At 39.0% G+C, this 18800-nt stretch overlaps 1 protein-coding gene across 10 annotated transcripts in view; it reads right to left on the bottom strand.

Annotated features, from left to right (window-relative positions):
• Nucleotides 1-18800, bottom strand: part of PTPRZ1 (protein tyrosine phosphatase receptor type Z1) — a 299955-nt gene that overhangs the window by 86756 nt on the left and 194399 nt on the right. For 6 of the 10 annotated variants that reach the window (XM_089672117.1, XM_089672120.1, XM_089672121.1 and 3 more), the window contains exons 10-13: nt 17566-17692; nt 12947-12993; nt 6383-7325; nt 3878-4552 (exon numbers count right to left, since the gene is read on the bottom strand). In XM_089672117.1, the coding sequence (XP_089528243.1) occupies nt 3878-4552; nt 6383-7325; nt 12947-12993; nt 17566-17692 (1792 nt within the window). Of the gene's footprint in view, nt 1-3877; nt 7326-12946; nt 12994-17565; nt 17693-18800 lie in introns of all 10 variants that reach the window. The other 4 variants (XM_089672124.1, XM_089672125.1, XM_089672126.1 and 1 more) reach the window with 2 other exon arrangements.

The raw sequence follows: 18800 nt of genomic DNA, 5'->3' as shown, positions 1-18800 counted from the left end.
GTTATTCCACTGCACAGCTTGGTGTCATCTGCAAAGCCTGAAATGGTATTTTTAATCCCAGGCCCTATATTGTTTATAAATATATTAGACCATTCAGAGTATGAATCATTAACCACTACTCTCTGAATACGATCTTTTAGCCAGTTTTCTATCCATTTACATATGGATTTTTCCAATGGTTTAAGCCAACCAGAATATAACTGTATTGGAGGAAAGATATGTGAACTGCACAAAATGGATCTTGAACTATTGGCTCTAGGTAGGTAAATATAGTGGACTTAATTATAATACAAAATGTCAGTCAAACTGCATACTTGTGATAATAATCTTCCAGAGTTAAAAATAAATTGGTCTATCAGTCAGCCATCTGCCAAGGGAACTGCCATTTTTGCGCATGGACCCTTCAAGTAAACATGTACATTGTACATAATTTGCTGTCTGTAGCAAGTCTCCTTAGGTGCCTGCACCTAACTTCACAGTGTTACCTGTGGGTTTAATGACTTTTATATGGCTAAGCCAGCTCTCCTCTGCCTTCCATGTGACAGAGCCCAGGCCTTGCACTTAGCTGTTTATGTTGAAAGTGAAATGGCCCTTAGGGTGCCTGCTAAACATATTGACACATAGCTAAATTATCTTATACCAAGTACAGGTGTACTTCAAATCCATGATTAACTACATATACAGGGTGAGCAAAAAACACTCCTTGATTTCAAGTAGTTATAAAATCAAAACTTATTGGAGTATGTTTACAAATACAGTAAATATGGTGACCGCAGAAACAGTAAGTCAAAAATTTCTTTTTTTCCTGTATAATCTTCGTGCACACCTCCCACTGCCAGAGGGCAGTGAAATCCAACATGGTGCTCACCACACAGCATCTCCTGGCATTAATGGAAAATGATGATAACTTGCTGTCAAAGATCATTTTCAGTGATGAGGCAACTGTCCACTTAAGTGGAAAGGTCAACAGGCACAATGTGAGGATATGGGTGAGCGAGAATCCGCATACCACCCTGGAGGTTGAACGTGACTCTCCAAAAATTAATGTGTTTTGTGCTATATCAGAGTGGACTATGTATGACCCATTTATCTTTGAGGGACAAACCATTACTGGCCAAAGTCACCAACCGATACCACATGAAACTTTATGAGTTGATGCAAGTTTGGCCCCATGTGTAATAATATTCCAATAAAGTTACATTATATATCTTTTGGAACTCAAGGACTGTTTTTGAGCTCACCCTGTTACACAGTATATACACTATATATTTATTAAATATATATTTTTCAGTGTTATTTGGAAAACTTTAATGCAATAAATGTGGGTAAACCTATTATATTAATTCTGTGTAGCTTACCACTTAAAGTGCATGTTCTTCTTTGTCAGAAAAATCACCTAGCCTAGTCCCCCTCCCAGTAGAGCAGGTTAAAACATTTCATAAAAGTGAACATGTATGTCTGTTGGAAGAAAATGTATGTGCACGTGTGTGTACATGAACATATACAGCCTTTACAATGGCTGATGAGCTTTCTTTAAAAGCAGACAGCCCGTCCAACTGATTGACTTAGCATGTGGCAAATACGTCATGTAAAGTGAATATGATTTTCATAAACATAGTTTGCATTCTACAGTATTACCTAATTACTTTTTAGATAGGTACAGGTATCATGGTTAGATTTAGAGATGCTACCAATTTTACTGCAAGATCCATTCATAAGCCATATATCAAAAATATGAAGGCTGTATCAGCTGAACTTTCCTTCTGAAAATGCTAGTTACTGGCTACTATGCTGATTGCTGTGGATTTAATAATTTTTACTGACTTGAGAAAGTATAAAGATGAGGTGTTCTGACTTCTCCCTAATTTCTATTGATCGTATGCTTGTTCTGGGTCTGTAACTCGGAAGTATTGAAACCAGACAGTGACAGTCAGCTAGCATTTTAGAAAGTGGTAAGCAATGGAAACCTATATCTTTTTCTTAAAGCGGAGCTCCATCCAAAAGGGGAAGTTTCGCTTTAAGTACCGGTCCCCTGCTCAGTGTTAGGAATTGGCACCTTTGGGGAGGGAGGGGGGGTTAGCGGGTACCCGATTTTGATAGGTACTCGTTCCCAGCTCCGCTGTGACCGCCTAGGCAATCAGAAGTGAAAGTTGTCCTCCCCCCATGTCTCCCTGTAGTCTTCTGGGACACCTGATAGGTCCTAGAAGTCTACAGGACCATTCACAAGGTGCAGCACTACTCAAGCATGCACAGTGGGCACCCAGCTGTAAAGCCACAAGCTGTCACTGCCGGGTGCCCACACTTAGGATGCTGGCATTGGGGAGTGAGGGCAGCTGGTGAAACCAGCAGTGGTGAGTACACAACTGAATCGTGGGACAGGTGGATTTCACTTGATATTTCATAATTGAAAGGTAGAAATTAAACTAGCTGGGAAAGTTAACTAGTCTTGCTATTGACAGGAGGAAGAAACACTGGTATATGTGCTATACAAGGATAACATTTGCATTCTATAGAACTTACAGGTATACAAGTGGAGATTTTGAACAGCAAAGAGCTGAACAAACCACAATATCAGCACCATTATGAAATATAGCCAGATAAGCCAGAGGAAGCGAGAGCTGTAATGGTGAAACAATGTATGGGCATTACTATGTATCCAGTGCTATATAACACTTCATATGTATGTGCATGTGTTGGTGTGCGTCCTCTGTACAGATCACATGGGCTGTAAATTTGACAATACATCTGTCTCATTTTAAATTATGCAAAAAGTTAGGAAACATTTCCAAAATTAAACATATGTAATATATATCAACATTAAATTCCATAGTTGCCTTAGTAAGGTGGTTACTACAGTATGTAATAATGTAAACACCATCCAAACACTTCTAGTAACAATGAAGCTCATGCATACCAACTGGAGAAAAAAGTGGCAGTGATGCCCAAAGAAACTAGTCACATGTACAGAAATCAAACGATGAAAACAGCTTAGTTACTCTGGGCATCAACTTTACTTTTTACTCTTCCAGCATTTGATAATATAACCAGAAATCTATATCATATGTGTTGATTAGTCAATGCCACTTGATGCCAAAGAGGGTTGATGACACCTTTAAAAAACACTACAAACGTTTGTGAATCAGTGAGTAAATTGGCCAACTGTGGGCTAAGTTTATATATAAGATATGACATTTTATGAATGTATTACCCTACAGTCCCCCGATTTTGAATATATATATACCCCTATGCCTGGGGAAGCACCTTTGAGTGTTTCCGAAAATCCACTATTATATCAGGGCATGCTGCATGCATTCATATGTAACAATTGGTTGCATTGTTTGTTACATTGTTTAATGCGTTTATTTGATTAGAATCCAGAAGCAAAGGATAGCAAAGCAAGAAGACCCAGTTGCAAGAACACAGAAGAGTTTTGCTGAAGCTAGTGCATCCATAACCAAAGTAATTAAAAGAAGCGCAAGCTATGTTAGGAATCATCGTATCTGGTCAAGTTTAATATTATGATTTATTTTATGACATCAGTTACATTGCCAAAAAAAACTATCTAACTCAAAAACAATACTGTATCTAAAATCCTGCAGTCATCCAAAAAAGAAAATCAGACTTACCAGGGACATGTCTAGACTGCTGGCTTGAAAGGATCTGTTAACTTGTACTTATTTAAAAGTTTCTACAAACTTGAATGACTTCAAAATGTGCCACTCATTCCAAGCACATACTCTTTTCTCTAATTTTAAAAACACTGTTTTCATACTACATTAAAAATCAGAATATTGCCAATGTTTCACAAAAAAAACATATAATAATAATTTCATTATATATGAGGCAATATTATAACCCTATTTTCTTCACCACTAACCTGCCTCAGACACGTTGGCTACTGTTGAACGATCACTAGTTACAGATGGAAGTGTTGACATTTCAGATCCAGGCGTTAAATCTGCTTTACCTGGTTCAACTGCAACCTCAAAGTCTTTGTCTCTGTCAATAAGGTCAGAAAAATTGAAATCTGTAGAAGTCTCATTATCACTAAGACTATCTGAGGTACTTTGACCCGAACCGCTTTCTTCATCACTAGTCAGTACTGCCCAAGAATTTGACTCAGATGTATTTTCCACGGCCATGTACTCCGTCTGGATGCGGGTCTCCAGTAAAGTCATGTCACTCTGCTTCTTAGGTTCAGTGCTTGGGGTTGTAGAAAAGCTTCTTTCTTCAAGGTCTGCACTTATTTGAATGTCCGATGCAGCTGTTGACAAGGCACTTCCTTCTTCTGCTGTCTCACTGAGTTCACTCAAGTTCAAATTATTCTTCACCGATACGGGCTGTATATAACTACTAACATCAGCTACCACACTTTCTTGGGTTTCTGTATGTGATGTGGAATCTGTACTAGCTACAACAAGATAACCATCATCCACTACAGAAGAGCCCGTTTTGGTATCAGAGCTGACAGTAGACAACACATCAGTTGGTGTTTGAGATGTAGCAGTTAACACTGATAATGTGCTAGGACTCTCACTGTTTGGAGAATCAGCTGTAACAGAAACATATACATTTGGTAAAATAATATGACGGAGAACAGAATCTTTAGCTTCAGTATCAAGTGCAGAGGTGGATAACACACTGCCTTTAGAATATTGTGAAGACACAACAGAAATGCCATGCGTAGGATAAGCATATGGTGGAGTATGGTAATAAAGGGTAGCATCTTGTTGGGTATTGACAGGCAGCACTGGAGTAGAAACCGCATGAGATTTTGCAGAAAATAAAAAAGGCACAGTATCTACAGGCTGAACAGTTATGCCATCATCATGTGACAATGATACAATTTCATCTGAATTTACATTAGTGAAAAAATGAGGTTCAATGACATTTTCATGCAAGACTGACATTGTTTGCTGTGTGTATGCAGGCTCAACAGAACTTGGGGACAAAGAATTATAAACAGACTGAACATATGTAGAATGCAACAAAGACTCAGCAGTAGCACCAACAGAGGAAGGCAGCAGCAGCAGAGAGCCAGTGTTAGCGCCTATGTGATGGTAACTGGATGTTTCATTCAACTCTCCAACACTGGGCACAGCCAAAGCAATGCTAGTATTAGGCAGCCGTGAGGCCATTTGTGTCAGTGATTCATTGGTGGCTTTTTCTGATGTTTCATGTAAGATTTCCTGAGTTGGCAAAAGAAGCATATCAGTAGAAGCAGAGACAGTTTTTGAGGCTGCAGCAAGCATAGCTCTAAGCAATATATCACCAGAGGTTGTTGTTACAAAATTCACTGGCTCAACAAGTAGCAGATTTTCTGACATTGCATTAATGTCAGCATCAAATTTCCTGACAGTGGGTAAAGACACTGAGTGGATGTCAGGTGAGGTCTGAGTGTCCCTAATTACACTGGATGAAGAAAGGTCTGTCATGACTTCATGATTTGCACCTGGAGCTATTTCACCATAAGTGGAGGTAGTCTGAGATCCAGTGTCATTTACTTTAAGACTTGTGGTAATTGGCTTGCTTTGATTAAGATCAAGTGTGGTAAATTTAACATCAACTATTGTTGCAGCTGAGGTCTCATTATGGCTTTTCAAACCATCTATCCCATCAAAAAAGAACCCACTACCAGAGAATGTTTCTGAGTTCTCCCCATCCTGAATCGTGGAGTGTGTAGGCTGAAGTAAAACATCCTCTGGTGTTATTACAGTACTTGGCTTAAGATACAGTTCAGTGCTAAGCTTTGTTATTAAGGTACCCTGGTGAAACACCCCCACAGAATCATGCAAGAACACCGATGAGTCAGAGGTAACAGCAAAGGATTCTGTGGAAGCCGTATTATTAGACAAAGAATAAGCAGGTTCAGACACCACAGAAAGTGCATGCATCTTTAAATCAGTGCTTGGTGTTTCAAGTTGTGAAATAAACAGAACATTATTAAAGGTGTCACCCCCATGATCAAATGTTAACATCCCAGAAGCAGCATGAGCAGTCTGATGTGGTGTCACATCAGAATGATGTGTTTGGCTTGGCTGAACTAAAACACTGGTATCAGGCAAGGCCAAAGAAACATGCAAAGAAAGTGTATCAGTTGCAACCGTCTGCGTGACTTGTGAAAGCATTTCAGATACTGCATGATGGCGAAACACTTTACTAGCGGAGAAAGCAGAGGAAAATGTGTGCACACGTATGCCATCATTGGAAGACAAGGAAGGTTCGAATGATACATCAACATTGGGAAATACAGGAGTGACATGCAGGGTCGGACCAATATCTGAAGCAGCAGGGGTAGCTTTTAGGAACTGAGTATCAGACAACAAGGGGGTAACTAGAGGAATAACTTCACTAGTGTAGGAGGGTTGAAGACGTATCTCACCATTAAACATTGGTTGTGTTGTCTGAGCGAATACCTCACTCGGTGAAGCAGAGCCTTGTTGTCCAAAGCTTGGGGAGATAGGCTGAAATGTTTCAACTGGGGAAAAAGTAGAAGTTGAAAAGTAGGGTTTCATTATTTCAGGAAGAATAGCAGATGGCTTTAGATCTTCTTTGCTTGGAAAAGAGGACAGTGGTGGTTGTGATGAGGATGACAATGCAATCTCAGATGTAGTAACAGAACTCATGTCTAGCCTCCTCTCATCAGAAGGAACTTCAGGTTGGGAAGTAGCATTAAATGCTTCATATTTCTCATCACGCAGTGTGCTTTTATTGACTTCATAGATGCTAGACTGGATGTTTTCACTGGTATGTTCTTCTGGAGCTCGTGAGGAAACTGGATCTGTTGGAGATGTCTCATCTGATGTAAATGCTGTAGAAAAAGTAGTCAAAGTAGTGACAGAAGTGTCACTAATAACATTCTGAGGTCTCCGGGTAGGCATTAAAACCCTCTTTTTCCAGCTGGTTGTCGTCAGTAGTAGATCATTACTAGCACTGGTCTGGACATCATTTGCTGAGGGTGATTTGGTAGTGACGGAGTCATTAAGCATCAATATGTCAACCCTGCTTTTTAGCTCTGTGTTTCTTTTGTCTTCATCATCTTCCCTTTGTTCACTGGTTTTCAAAACTTCCTTATGCATATCAGAAGTTGTAGCAACATATGTTTTGGATGTAGCTTGTAAAGTAGGATACAACAAATTCTTAAGACTATCACGCTCATGTAGCTGCAAAGTTTCTGGTGTTGCTTTATATAACTTATATTCTTCCAAATTATGAACAGTTGGTTCTTGGGTCCCTTGTTCTTGCAATTGATTTTTGGTAATAGTTGTGCGTGAAGTTAATTCATGCATGTTATCCGATTTTCCTTGTATGTCCTCATCGTTGTCCTGCAAAGGAACACAAAGATTTCATGATTCTTTCAAAGAAAATATATATCCATACATGTATTTATAGGTAAAATGTAACATAACATGTATAATGCCTTTATCTTCTTCTATTAAAATTAATTTTCTCTTTTGTGACCAGAGTTATTTTAAGCATTAAATTAGAAAGTTTTGCATAGAGTGGACAGGGATTAGAAAACCAGTCAAGTTTTTAAAGCTATCTGTGTCCCTTTTAGGAAGAATCACACTCTCTATTTATCCTGGTGACCAATGTCAAAGAGACTGAAAATAAAATAAAAACCCACATTTGTTGTTACCAGAACAGGAAAGGAGGGGAAATCTTCCAAATGGGACACTGTTGACCCTGGTAACAACATGGAATTTTCCTCCCTTTGGAGGAATATCTTCTCACTTACTGTTGTAGCTATGGGACAGTAAGGCTCCATTCACATTAGCGTGTCTCCAACATCACATGATTTCCAGTGTGACTTTGGAGAACAAATTAAAGGTGACTTTTGGAGTGACTTTGATCTGACTTTATATTCTCTTGACCAAAGTCGCTTCAAAAGTAGCATCAAAGTAATTGGGGTCACTGAAAAGAATGGGCTGCAACTTGTCATGCGACTTTGATGTGTGTGAATAGAGCCTTAGTAGGACACAGATGGGAAAAAAAATAATAATAACAATAATAATAAGACAGGGGACATAACCATTCATTACTCTTAGTGGTGCACTGAAATGAAAATTCTTGGACTGAAACCAAAACCAAAAATTCAGGATAAATTTGGCCAAAAATCTAAACCGAAATGGACAGTTTTTTAAAAAAAAATATATATTTTTTATATGTAATTTTATTATATTCAACTTTGTAATTAATATCATGAATTTAAATGAATATTAATCTAATTTCAGCACCTTTTAGCCAATAGGCTGCTCTCGCACTGAGCAGTTTTTGCATTAACACTTTGGGTTAAAAAAGGCACAAGAAAAGCTCAAGAAAAATCTTCCTCCTAGATTGTAAGCTCTAACGAGCAGGGCCCTCTGTTTCCTCTTGTACCAAATTGTATTGTAACTGTTATGTCTACCTTCATTTTGTAAAGCGATACGCAAATTGTTGGCGCTATATAAATCCTGTATAATAATAATGCATCCCTTTAAATCAATGTATGTGTTCACACTGGTCCATTGCGCTTCCCTTGCGGTGTTAAAATTCCTGATTGCCACATTTTTGGTGCATATTTGGTGAGTTAAAAAAAAAAAACGCACCAAAAAGCACCTCCCCATTGAGGCCTGGTTCAAACCAATGAGTTTTTTCAGAAACGCACTACAGTCCATTTAACATGGTTTCCTATGGGACACATTCACATCTATTAGAGCTGCTGCATTTTTGGAAAGGGTCAGGGACATTTTTAAATGCAAAATATTGCGGTTTTGGTTTATTAGACTTCAATGGAGACGCTGCAGAAAAAGCATGTAGTGCATTTTTGACACGTTTTCACACATTTGTCGCGTTTTTGGTGCGCTTTGTGTTTTTAGTCTGCCCAGCAACAAGTTAGCCAAAGAAAAAAAAATTCAAAAAGCGCAAAACGCATAAAAAAAGTGTCAAAAACACGCATGCAAAAAAGCACTGCAAAACAGACAAAATGCAAACTACATTGGTGTGAACTAGGCTTGAAATGCATGGAAAACCCATCAAAAAAGCACACATTGCATTTTGATGCATTTTTTTGAGTCACGTGTCCTAATAAACGTGGTAAAATTGGTAAAATCATGGGTAGAATCATGGCAAAATTGCAGGTGTTCGGTGGCCATTATCAGCAACTTTTTTCTTATTAGCAATAATATATAGGTGCATCCCTAATTACTCTGTACACAAATAAACACAAAATGTTTATTTGTGTACAGAGTAATTAGGGATGCACCTATATATCAGCAGCCGGAATGTATCGACCGAAAAATGTGTTATTGGCATTTTGCTAATAAGAAAAAAGTTTCTACTTTCTACTTGTGGACTGTCAAAAATTTACATATTCTTATCAAGTTTAAATAAGCTTTAAAACAAGTCCTTACTGACCTCCGCAGCTGCAGAAACTATGGAATAACTCATTCTCAACTTAAAGCTAAAGTTTAATTTTCTTTGTATTCCCTTCCTCTGTTCCTCCTTTCAACAGGTCAATGAAATCTTTCAGTTTTCATTACATACCCTATTACAGTACACTGACTGCATCAGTGGGTCTCCATGCTTCTGTATGCAATGCAGGCAGATCATGGTTGGTGGCAGGGGGATGCAGGATGCTTTACATAGCTTGCTGAAATGTCACAGCACCCTGCCTTGGTACTCCTCTCAGAAGTCATTGGCCTTAAAGTTAGCTGTCTCTTTGTAGGATTTGTGCAAATGTCAAAATGTCTTTATGACTGGGTGTCAGTCATGAGGAGTGGGCATTCCTAGTCAGACTGGATTTGCTTTGAACTGTCCTAGGTAATGCCCACTTGTAATGCTGAGCCTCCATGATCAAAACACCTGTAATCCAATGAATGAAAGAGGATTGCCGGGGACAATATGACTTGAGAGGGATGAGTTAGATGATGCTGCATGACCTTCAGCCAGGAAATGAGGTGGGCTCTATTTGACAAAAGGGAGCACAAGGGAAGAGCACCATTAGTGCAATAAAAACTTTTATTTTACATGTAATAATTAAAACAAATATGCACTCACATGACCCAGGCAGTGGTGAGTGTCTTTTACAGCCTGTCACATATGTATGGCTATAGTCTGGGTCAGAGACACAACCTGGTACACGCCAGTAGAATCCTTCCTCTATTACTAGGAGACTTGCAAGACAGAGCATTCCAGCTCCTGGCATCTGCTAAACCCCTCAGGGGCTCTAAGGAGAGGTAAACCCGACGTCCCTCTGACAGGGTGAATCATAAGTCACTCCCACACTTCACACAGCGGGTTGCCACGATAACACGTGTTTCCAGGGCGTATTCCCCCTTTCTCAAGTTATCCTCTCACAAACTGTGGGGCTAGGTGGATTGTTTGTGTCAATGCCTGTAAGTTACTTTTCTGTGCATCTCTAATGACCAGTAGCAGGAGGTATATGTAAAACCTTTGCAGTGAAGGGGACATTCTTTGGGTAGTGATCAACACTGCAGTTGTACCTAATTCTAGGACAGCCAATCACTAATAGAAAGGGGTGGCATTAGATGGGTGAGCATTAATGAGAGAGCTGGTGGTGGATGGTACATTGTGCCAATGGTGGAACATTTTGAATAGGTTTGCATTAGCACATCCTATTGCTCATACCTGAGCATTGTCAGCCATCTAAAGTAAGTGCACCCATAAGCAGCTTGCTGGCAGGATCATCAGCAATGTTAGGAATGAAAACATGGCTAATTAAAAAAAATGTTTTAGATTGAATATAGTATATCTGTGGTCTAAAATAGGGGTCAGCAACCAGTAGATCATGATCTACCAGTAGATCTTGGCCAGGTGAGTGGTAGATCACAGTCAGGGCTTGCTGACCCCCCATCCCAGAGTATCAAACAGAGTGCAATGCAGAGGGACTTTTTTGTAAAGTTGAGGTTACAGTAGGGAGTAAGAACTGCATAAGTTGATGTATCCTCTGTAGTGCTGGCTCCTACATCCTGTCATGGTTGGTGGGTGTAGCACCTGCCAAGCATGACCCATTCAAGTAAACGAGGCCGCTCTGCAAGTGCCCTGTAATCTTGTGCAGTACAGCAAATAAAGGGTTAAACAGGCAGCGGTGTGTTACTTTCTCACCACCTGCTTTAATCCCTTGGACCCTGCAGAAGTATGCAGTTGTGGGGTGCTTGCAAAGTGGCCCCATTTACTTGAATGGGTCTCGACTGACAGGTGGTAGCACCCACTAAAAGCAACACAGGGTGTAATTCCTGCTGCGGCATGTGTACACCTTTGGCTGGTGCCTCAGCAGTTAAAGAGGATAGGGATTGGGAGCAGTAAAACCATGACTCAACTGCAGGGTTTTACCATACCCCAACTTTACATAGGAAAGAGCCCTAAGGGTGCCGCTGTCTGATAAAACTAAGGGCTCATTCACAAGTGCAGCAGAAACAGCTGCTCCTCTGCAAAGCGATCTGAGTGTGTTTGACAGGTGATGAGGAGGTGGTATGTTGCCTCCTCACCACCAGATTTAAACCCATGATTGCCATGCAATGCATATGACTATGACACGGTAGTACTGCAATTAGAGGTTTAAATCAGCTGTGAGGAGGTGACACTGGCTGACACTGTGACCGGGGATCTTTGACTTCCCCCATGCTGTTCAGGTAGATTTCCACCTCTTTAACCGCTTTACAACCATGCTATAGCTGAAAGATTGCTACACTGTGGTTGTCCAGTTCTAGGACGGCGTCATATGATGTCCTCCCAGAACGCGCCCCCCACGAGCCCCCATCGGCGCGCACCCAACGCTGTCAGCGATCGGTGTGTCCTATGGACACAGCTCATCACATGTCAAGGTAAAACGCCAATCACAGCAGCCTTTCACGGAGCAGATCTGCACTGATAATCAGGGCACTGATTATCAGGACACTGTTTATCAGTGCCACCCATCAGTGCCCAGCAGTGTTGCCCATCAGTAACTAGCAGTGCCACCCATCAGTGCCCAACAGTGTCACCCATTGGTGCCAAGCAGTGCCACCCATCAGTGCCGCCAGTCAGTGCTATCAGTCAGTGCTGCCCATGAGTGTCGCCTATCAGCGCCACCTATCAGTGCCGTGTATCAGTGCCCATCATTGTTGCATATCAGTGCAGCAGCATCAGTGCCTCCTCATCAGTGCCCACCAGTGCCACCTCATCAGTGCAGGCTATCAATGCCCATCAGTGCTGCCTATCAGTGCAGCCTCATCAATGCACATCAGCGAAGGAGAAGATTTACCTGTTTTCAAAATTTTATAATAGCAACTAAGAAAAACTTTATTTCAAATTTTTTGCTTTGTGTAAATACAACATGAGAGTAATTACTGTGAATAGATAAAAGTTTGCAATACCACATAAAGTTGAAGTTTCACAGTTTGGTGGAATAAGTCTTTCTTTCATTACTTAAAGTGATTCTAAAGGTTCTTTTCTTTTTGTAAAATAACAAACATGTCTATACTTAACTGTTTTGCACAGAGCAGCCCGAATCCTCCTCTTCTCGGGTCCCCCGCAGGCTCTCCTGGCTCCTCCTGTCTGTCAGGTGCCCTCACAGCAATCAGCTTGCTATGGGGGCACCCACTACTCTGTGTGTCCATTCACACATGGAGCCACGGCTTGTCCCTGCCCCCTCTCTCCTCATTGGCTGACTGGATGTGATTGAGAGCAGTGGGAGCCAATAGCTCCCGCTTGCTGTCTCAGCCAATGAGTAGGCAGAGAACTGGGACAGCCGAGGCAGTCGTTCACATCTTTGGATCACAATGGGGCTCACGTAAGTATTGGGGGGCTTGGGGAGCTGCTGCACACAGAAGGTTTTTACCTTCATGAATAGAATGGATGAAGGTAAAAAACCTTCTGCTTTTACAACAGCTTTAATAAATTTTCTATAATGTGGTGCACCTATTTTGGAATGCCCGATCAGTGATATATCTGTATAATATATTACCTCTATTTCCTCTTCTGTTTCAGTTACATCAATATATGGGTCATTTCCTGAAAAAAGAAAAAAATATATAGCAAAAAAAGGAATGTCAATTAACATCACAGCTGAATAAGTCTGTTAATGGTACAAAACTACATGATGTTTAACAAGTTTAGCTTCAGTTACTGTAGTGATTCCTACTTCAGGGAGAATCCTTATGTAGTGCCCTCTAGGAAGCTAGGCTTTGTTGTTTTAGATAAAGGCTGAGTAGCAGCGATGAGTCAGCCTGGGGGTGAGTCAGCTGTTCACCTCAGGACAGGCTGGGAGGCTCAATAGGTCAGGGCTTCTGGAGCCATCCCACCCTTCCAGAAACTCAGAGAACTTTCTGGAAGAGGGGCAGTGGAGGGGAGGAGGCCCAGCTTTGCATGTTTGAGGGAGCTTGGCAAATCCCCAAGCAGAGGCCAGGCATGCTGACAAAAGAAATGCCTTAAATTTGGCAGAGCCTGAGCAGCAAGGGAGTCAGGTGTATGATGGATTGAGAGAAGGCTGGAGTGCGGAGCCTGGGAGGGGAGCCTACATCCAGGCAGGATACTGGAAAGAAGGACCTCCACTGTGCCAAGTCTCTTAGGGAGGACATCCTGTGCAGTAGGGAAGGAGCCATCCCAGGGAAAGGCCTGAAAGCCTACCAACCCACCACACTGACAGGACAGGACAGTGTGAGTACTCCTACACCCCTGGGCCAGATAAAGGGAGAGAGCGGTCTGGTGCAAGACCTAACTAGTTCTCATCCAGGACTATTTAACTGCTAGATCTTGGAATCCCTTGCCCAGGGATACCCTCAGTGCAGCTGGGTGAAGAGGAGGATTCACCTGGGGTCTAATGAGGTATAATATGGGGAATTCAGTGCTCTTTAACAGAGACAGTTGCTATTTTTGGATCCAATTTTTCTTATATAGTAAAATGAATTGTATAGTGAGTAAGAAGTTTTTCTTCAAGTTTACAGTTCCTGTGCATCCCATATATCCCTAGACCCCATGAAGTTGTTAACCTCTTAATAAAAAAACAACTAAAAAAACACAGCTCAAGGATTGTTTACTGACTCTGGATGTGCAAATATGGAAAATGCGTGTTTAATAGCCATGCAGAGCTTGGGGGGCCCAAAACAAATCCAGCAGCCCTTAAGAGGGTAGCACTACACTTATGATAATAATAAAAAAATAAGTCAGCTAAGAACCTTCCTGATGCTTTTTTTCTAAATGATGCTTCATTTAGGAATAAGTTGAAGGTAGCATAAAAAACGGAATGGGATACCGATGATCAATATCAAGATCAACTGTATTAAGCATGTTGCTTCAAACTTTTTAAGATAGAATGAATACATTTAAATGTTTGTATATTTTATGTATTCAATATGTAATTTAGATATAAGGTTGTGGCTACACAACCATACATGGCTTGTTAAAATATGAACAGAATGAGTCAGGCATGCTTAGTTTTTTTCTTCTAACATAAAATGGCATGCTTACGTCAATATATTATTTATAGTGTTTACTGAAGACAGAACCACCAGGGTAAAGTAATAATCTTGCTTACCCTTCATATATTGAAGAACCTTCCAAAATAGCTATTTATTTTAGGATTATGGAACATTAGTGTGTATGTCAGCCTTTTGCATTCTTGGAGGCCAATCTTGGTCATACACATTCTCTAACATTGTATTTTAATTTAACTATGTAAATTTTTGGTAAACCATTCCTAAAATAATTTCATGCATCCATGAAATAATCATACAAAGAGTAAGCAGAAAACGTCTTACCTTCGCATATAGTGGTGTTGAATTGTTCGGAGTTTCACTTATTTAGCAGATACATGTTTATCATGTATTTATCTGCCAGCCTAAAAACCTTAAATGAATTATGCTAAATCCCTATGGAGTGGTGGTAGTACAGTGCTCTTTAACACTTCATATAGCCATGCTTAGTATCAATTAGACAAGCTACAGTACAGTGCGTTTACATTTCAAACAAATTATTACATGATTTATATCTACATGGGAAATAACAATAATGGTATGAAAAAAATACATTCATAATGAAATGTACGCAAACTACACCATGAACAACAAAAAAGGTGTAAATGAAATTCACACAAAAACACAAAAACCATGTGAATGTTAATTGTTACAACATACATACAGTAGGATTAGCTAGCAATGTATAAAAGGGTCAGTGTTTAGTTCTTAAATAGCTGCATACAATAGACCACACAGGTTCCAAGAACTCTTGGTTTTATTTTCCATGTGCAATTTTGGTGAAGCTAGTTAATTCATGTGTAATCTGGAAGAGACCCTTTGCAAAAATTTGTCATTTAATTTGGGCTAGTTGATTTTTTTTGTCTATTGTGGCTGTCCTTTAAATCTTACATTTATTTTAAGAAGAATATATTCATAAGATAATAAAGGTAATGCAAACAACATAGTAAGCAAATTCGCCAAAACATAAATGAATTAGACAAATTTACACATTGCATAGAACCATTAAGCACCTTTTTGTAGTGACTGAGAAGAAAGCGAAAAGAATGGATAGAACACTGCTTTGAAGTGAGGCAGAAAATAAGTAATTTATGCAACCAATTATGACATAATTCTTAGATTCACAGTATATTAATGGATTAATGTTATAATGTCACATAAAATGTTATGAATATGATTATTATGGCTGATGAGATACAACTGAATCTAATGGCGTTGGTAACTTTATGAACACACAAAATGATTAATATTATGAAGCAAATAACAACCACAGTAACAGTTGTCAAAGTGATACATTTTAGCAAATGCAATACAAAGTAATAGAACAACATAGGTTCCATTCCTTATTGTATGCTACATTTGAATTCACATTTATAGACTTAATATCCTCTATGCATTATTATTCAATACCATATTTACATGTTACATACTAAACAATCGCCTAGCCACATATAATATTAATGGTATTCCATAAGTACCTGCATCATCGGAAAATTGCATGTTAATATAAGAGCTGGTCACAATACTGGCAATATTCAACACAAAATTTAGCCAAATATTTTATGTGAATCACAAATATATAATAATTTAATATTGAATGGCTCACAACCACTTGCTAAATTTGTGATGGGTACATACTACTGTACATGTACCTCACTAGACTTTACATTATAGACTAAAGGAATAGTGCATCCTATAATATGGGATGAACTAAAACATTAAGGCAACAACATAACTGAACTTCAGGCACCTTGTGCTACCTGCAAGTTTGTGAGTTGATCTTTCAGTTGTTCCCTGCTTCTTTGTGGAGCACCTTGGATCAATGGCTCAGGATGTACAAGAAGCCTTGACATCTATCTTAGTCAAGTTTAAGTCAAACTCCCCCTTTACAGTACACTAAGCCCCATCTCCGTCATTTAATATTTGATAGTTCTATGACAGGGATGGGGACACCAGGAGGGAGGGGCTTAAGCTCAAGCTGGAAGTGGAAGTCTTATTTGCAGCCTGGGTCTGGTCTCTAATACAGGTATTTGAAGGCACTACAATTTACTGCACTGCATGTTAAAAGCATTTTAGGCCAGGTAAGGCCTAACAGTTTTTGAGTTAACTAAGGGACCACTATAGCAAAAATAGTATATTCTGGTAAATGCATGTATGTGGCCAATAACTGAAATGAATAAATTACTTTTTTGTAATCTACGTTTTCTACTATTTCATTTCAGATGCCTTTTATTTATTATTCCTCCATATTTACATGCATACCAAGCTGTCCAGCAAAATGGGAGTTTCAGGGGTTTGGACAAACCAATCCACTCTGACAGGGGTTCTTACAACAGTCAGCTTTTATTCATATAGTTTCAATTTTTTTCCAAAAAGAAAAAAAAAGATGTTATATCTTCTGAAAAGGTATTACCTGGAATTAGGTTTTCATTTGTTTGCCACCTACTGAAGTCCATTTAAAACTACATGTCCATCTAAGACTGCAGCACAAACAGCATTGTCACACAATTTAAGAAAGTAAACAAATAACAGATTCACTGGCAGGGTCTGCAGGCTTTAAAACTATGTTACAGGGGGGTTTGGAAAAGCAAAAACTGCTGTGTTAATGCTATTGACATGCGATATTATACTGCATATATCATTTTATATTTTTCCCATAGTTCCAGTATTATATGAATCAAAAACGTAATATATTTCAATCAAAAAATATCAGATGTCCTAATATTTCTAAATCTATAAAAACAAATTGAACCTAGAAACTTATTAGAGGTGGGAACAGTTATCTAGTTTACTGCTCATGCTGCATCATGTATGTCTTTTTATATTTTGCCAAAAAGTACACTTCAAGTATTATAGTAACTAAAACCTCAACATATTTCAATTGAAATGATTATCAGATGTGATTTCTAAATCTATATTTTTTCTACTCTAGAACTTTATTAGATGTGGGGAATTTCTGTCATCTCTGTAATCTAAGAATTCAATACACTGCATTTGTACATGGTTTGTGTTGAAAAGTAAAGCAATAAAATATTATCCAACAAAACAGATAGCATGATCATACAAAAGACTTCAGTATAAACAATTGTTATAGAAATGTTACAAAACATACCTGGCCCATCCAGCATCATGTCAACAACCACCTGGTCACTGCGTTTTCCATAAAGGCTATTGGTGCACATTGCCACAACTTGGAGGACATAACTTGTGTTTGGCATTACATTATATAAAATTGCACCCTACAATGGAAAGCAAATAAAACAGCATTGTAATGTCATGCAATTTCATAGTTATATAAATCAGTAGAATCAGTATGGCTTGTACACATTAGAGAGGACGACATAATTGAAATGACTGAAAATTGTTGTATAAAATATATTCACCATTCAGAAAATTATATTATGTGCTTTGCAAAGTCTATGATAAATATACAATCTTCTAGATAAGACACATTAGTGTTTATTTACTAAAGCTAGAGAGTGCAAAATCAGGCTCACTTATGCATAGAAACCAATTAGCTTCTAGCCTCAGTGTATTCAATTAGGCTTTGGCAATAAAACCTGGAAGCTGATTGGTTTCTATGCAGAATTGAGCCTGATTTTGCACTCTCCAGCTTTAGTAAATAAACCCCATATGTGTTTAGGTTGACAATTTCATATACAAGGCCACAGTTTTCTTTTCACAGAAAGTTTAACAAATAGAATATAATAACAATAATAATTATTGTTTTTATTATTATAATCTGTCACATGAAATGTGTTAAAAATCGTTGACTAGTGTTTTTTCATTATACCTGTAACCGTAGTAAGACTGAATGATATATATATACACTACTGTGCAAACGTTTTCGGAAAAAAAAATGCTGTAAATTATGAATGCTTTCAGAAGTAGGAGTGGCAATAGTTTATTTTTAACATTAACAAAATGGAAAGTGAATGAGCAGAAGAGAAATCCAAATCAAATCAATAATTGCTGTGACCACCCTTTGGCTTCAAAATAGCATACATTTTTCTAGGTACACTTGCACACAGTTTTTGAAGGAACTCAACAGGTAGGTTGTTCCAAATATCTTGGAGAACTAACCACAGGTCTTCAGTGGATGTAGGCTGCCTCAAATCCTTTGATCTCTTCATGTAATCCCAGACAGACTCAATGATGTTGATATCAGGGCTCTGTGGGAGCCAAACCATCACTTCCAGGACTCCTTGTTTTTCCTTTATGCTGAAGATTGTTCTTAAGGACATTGGCTTTATGTTTTGGGTGATTGTCTTGCTGCACAATAAATGTGAGGCCAATCACATGCCTCCCTGATGGTGTGGCATAATGAATAACTATCTGCCTGTATTT

The sequence above is a fragment of the Staurois parvus genome, unplaced genomic scaffold (assembly GCF_062004578.1).
Source record: "Staurois parvus isolate SC_StPar_1 unplaced genomic scaffold, SC_StPar_1.0 ptg000120l, whole genome shotgun sequence".
NCBI lineage: Eukaryota > Metazoa > Chordata > Amphibia > Anura > Ranidae > Staurois > Staurois parvus.
The sequence above is the reverse complement of the archived record's forward strand: the minus strand, read 5'-3'. Positions and strand labels throughout refer to the sequence as shown.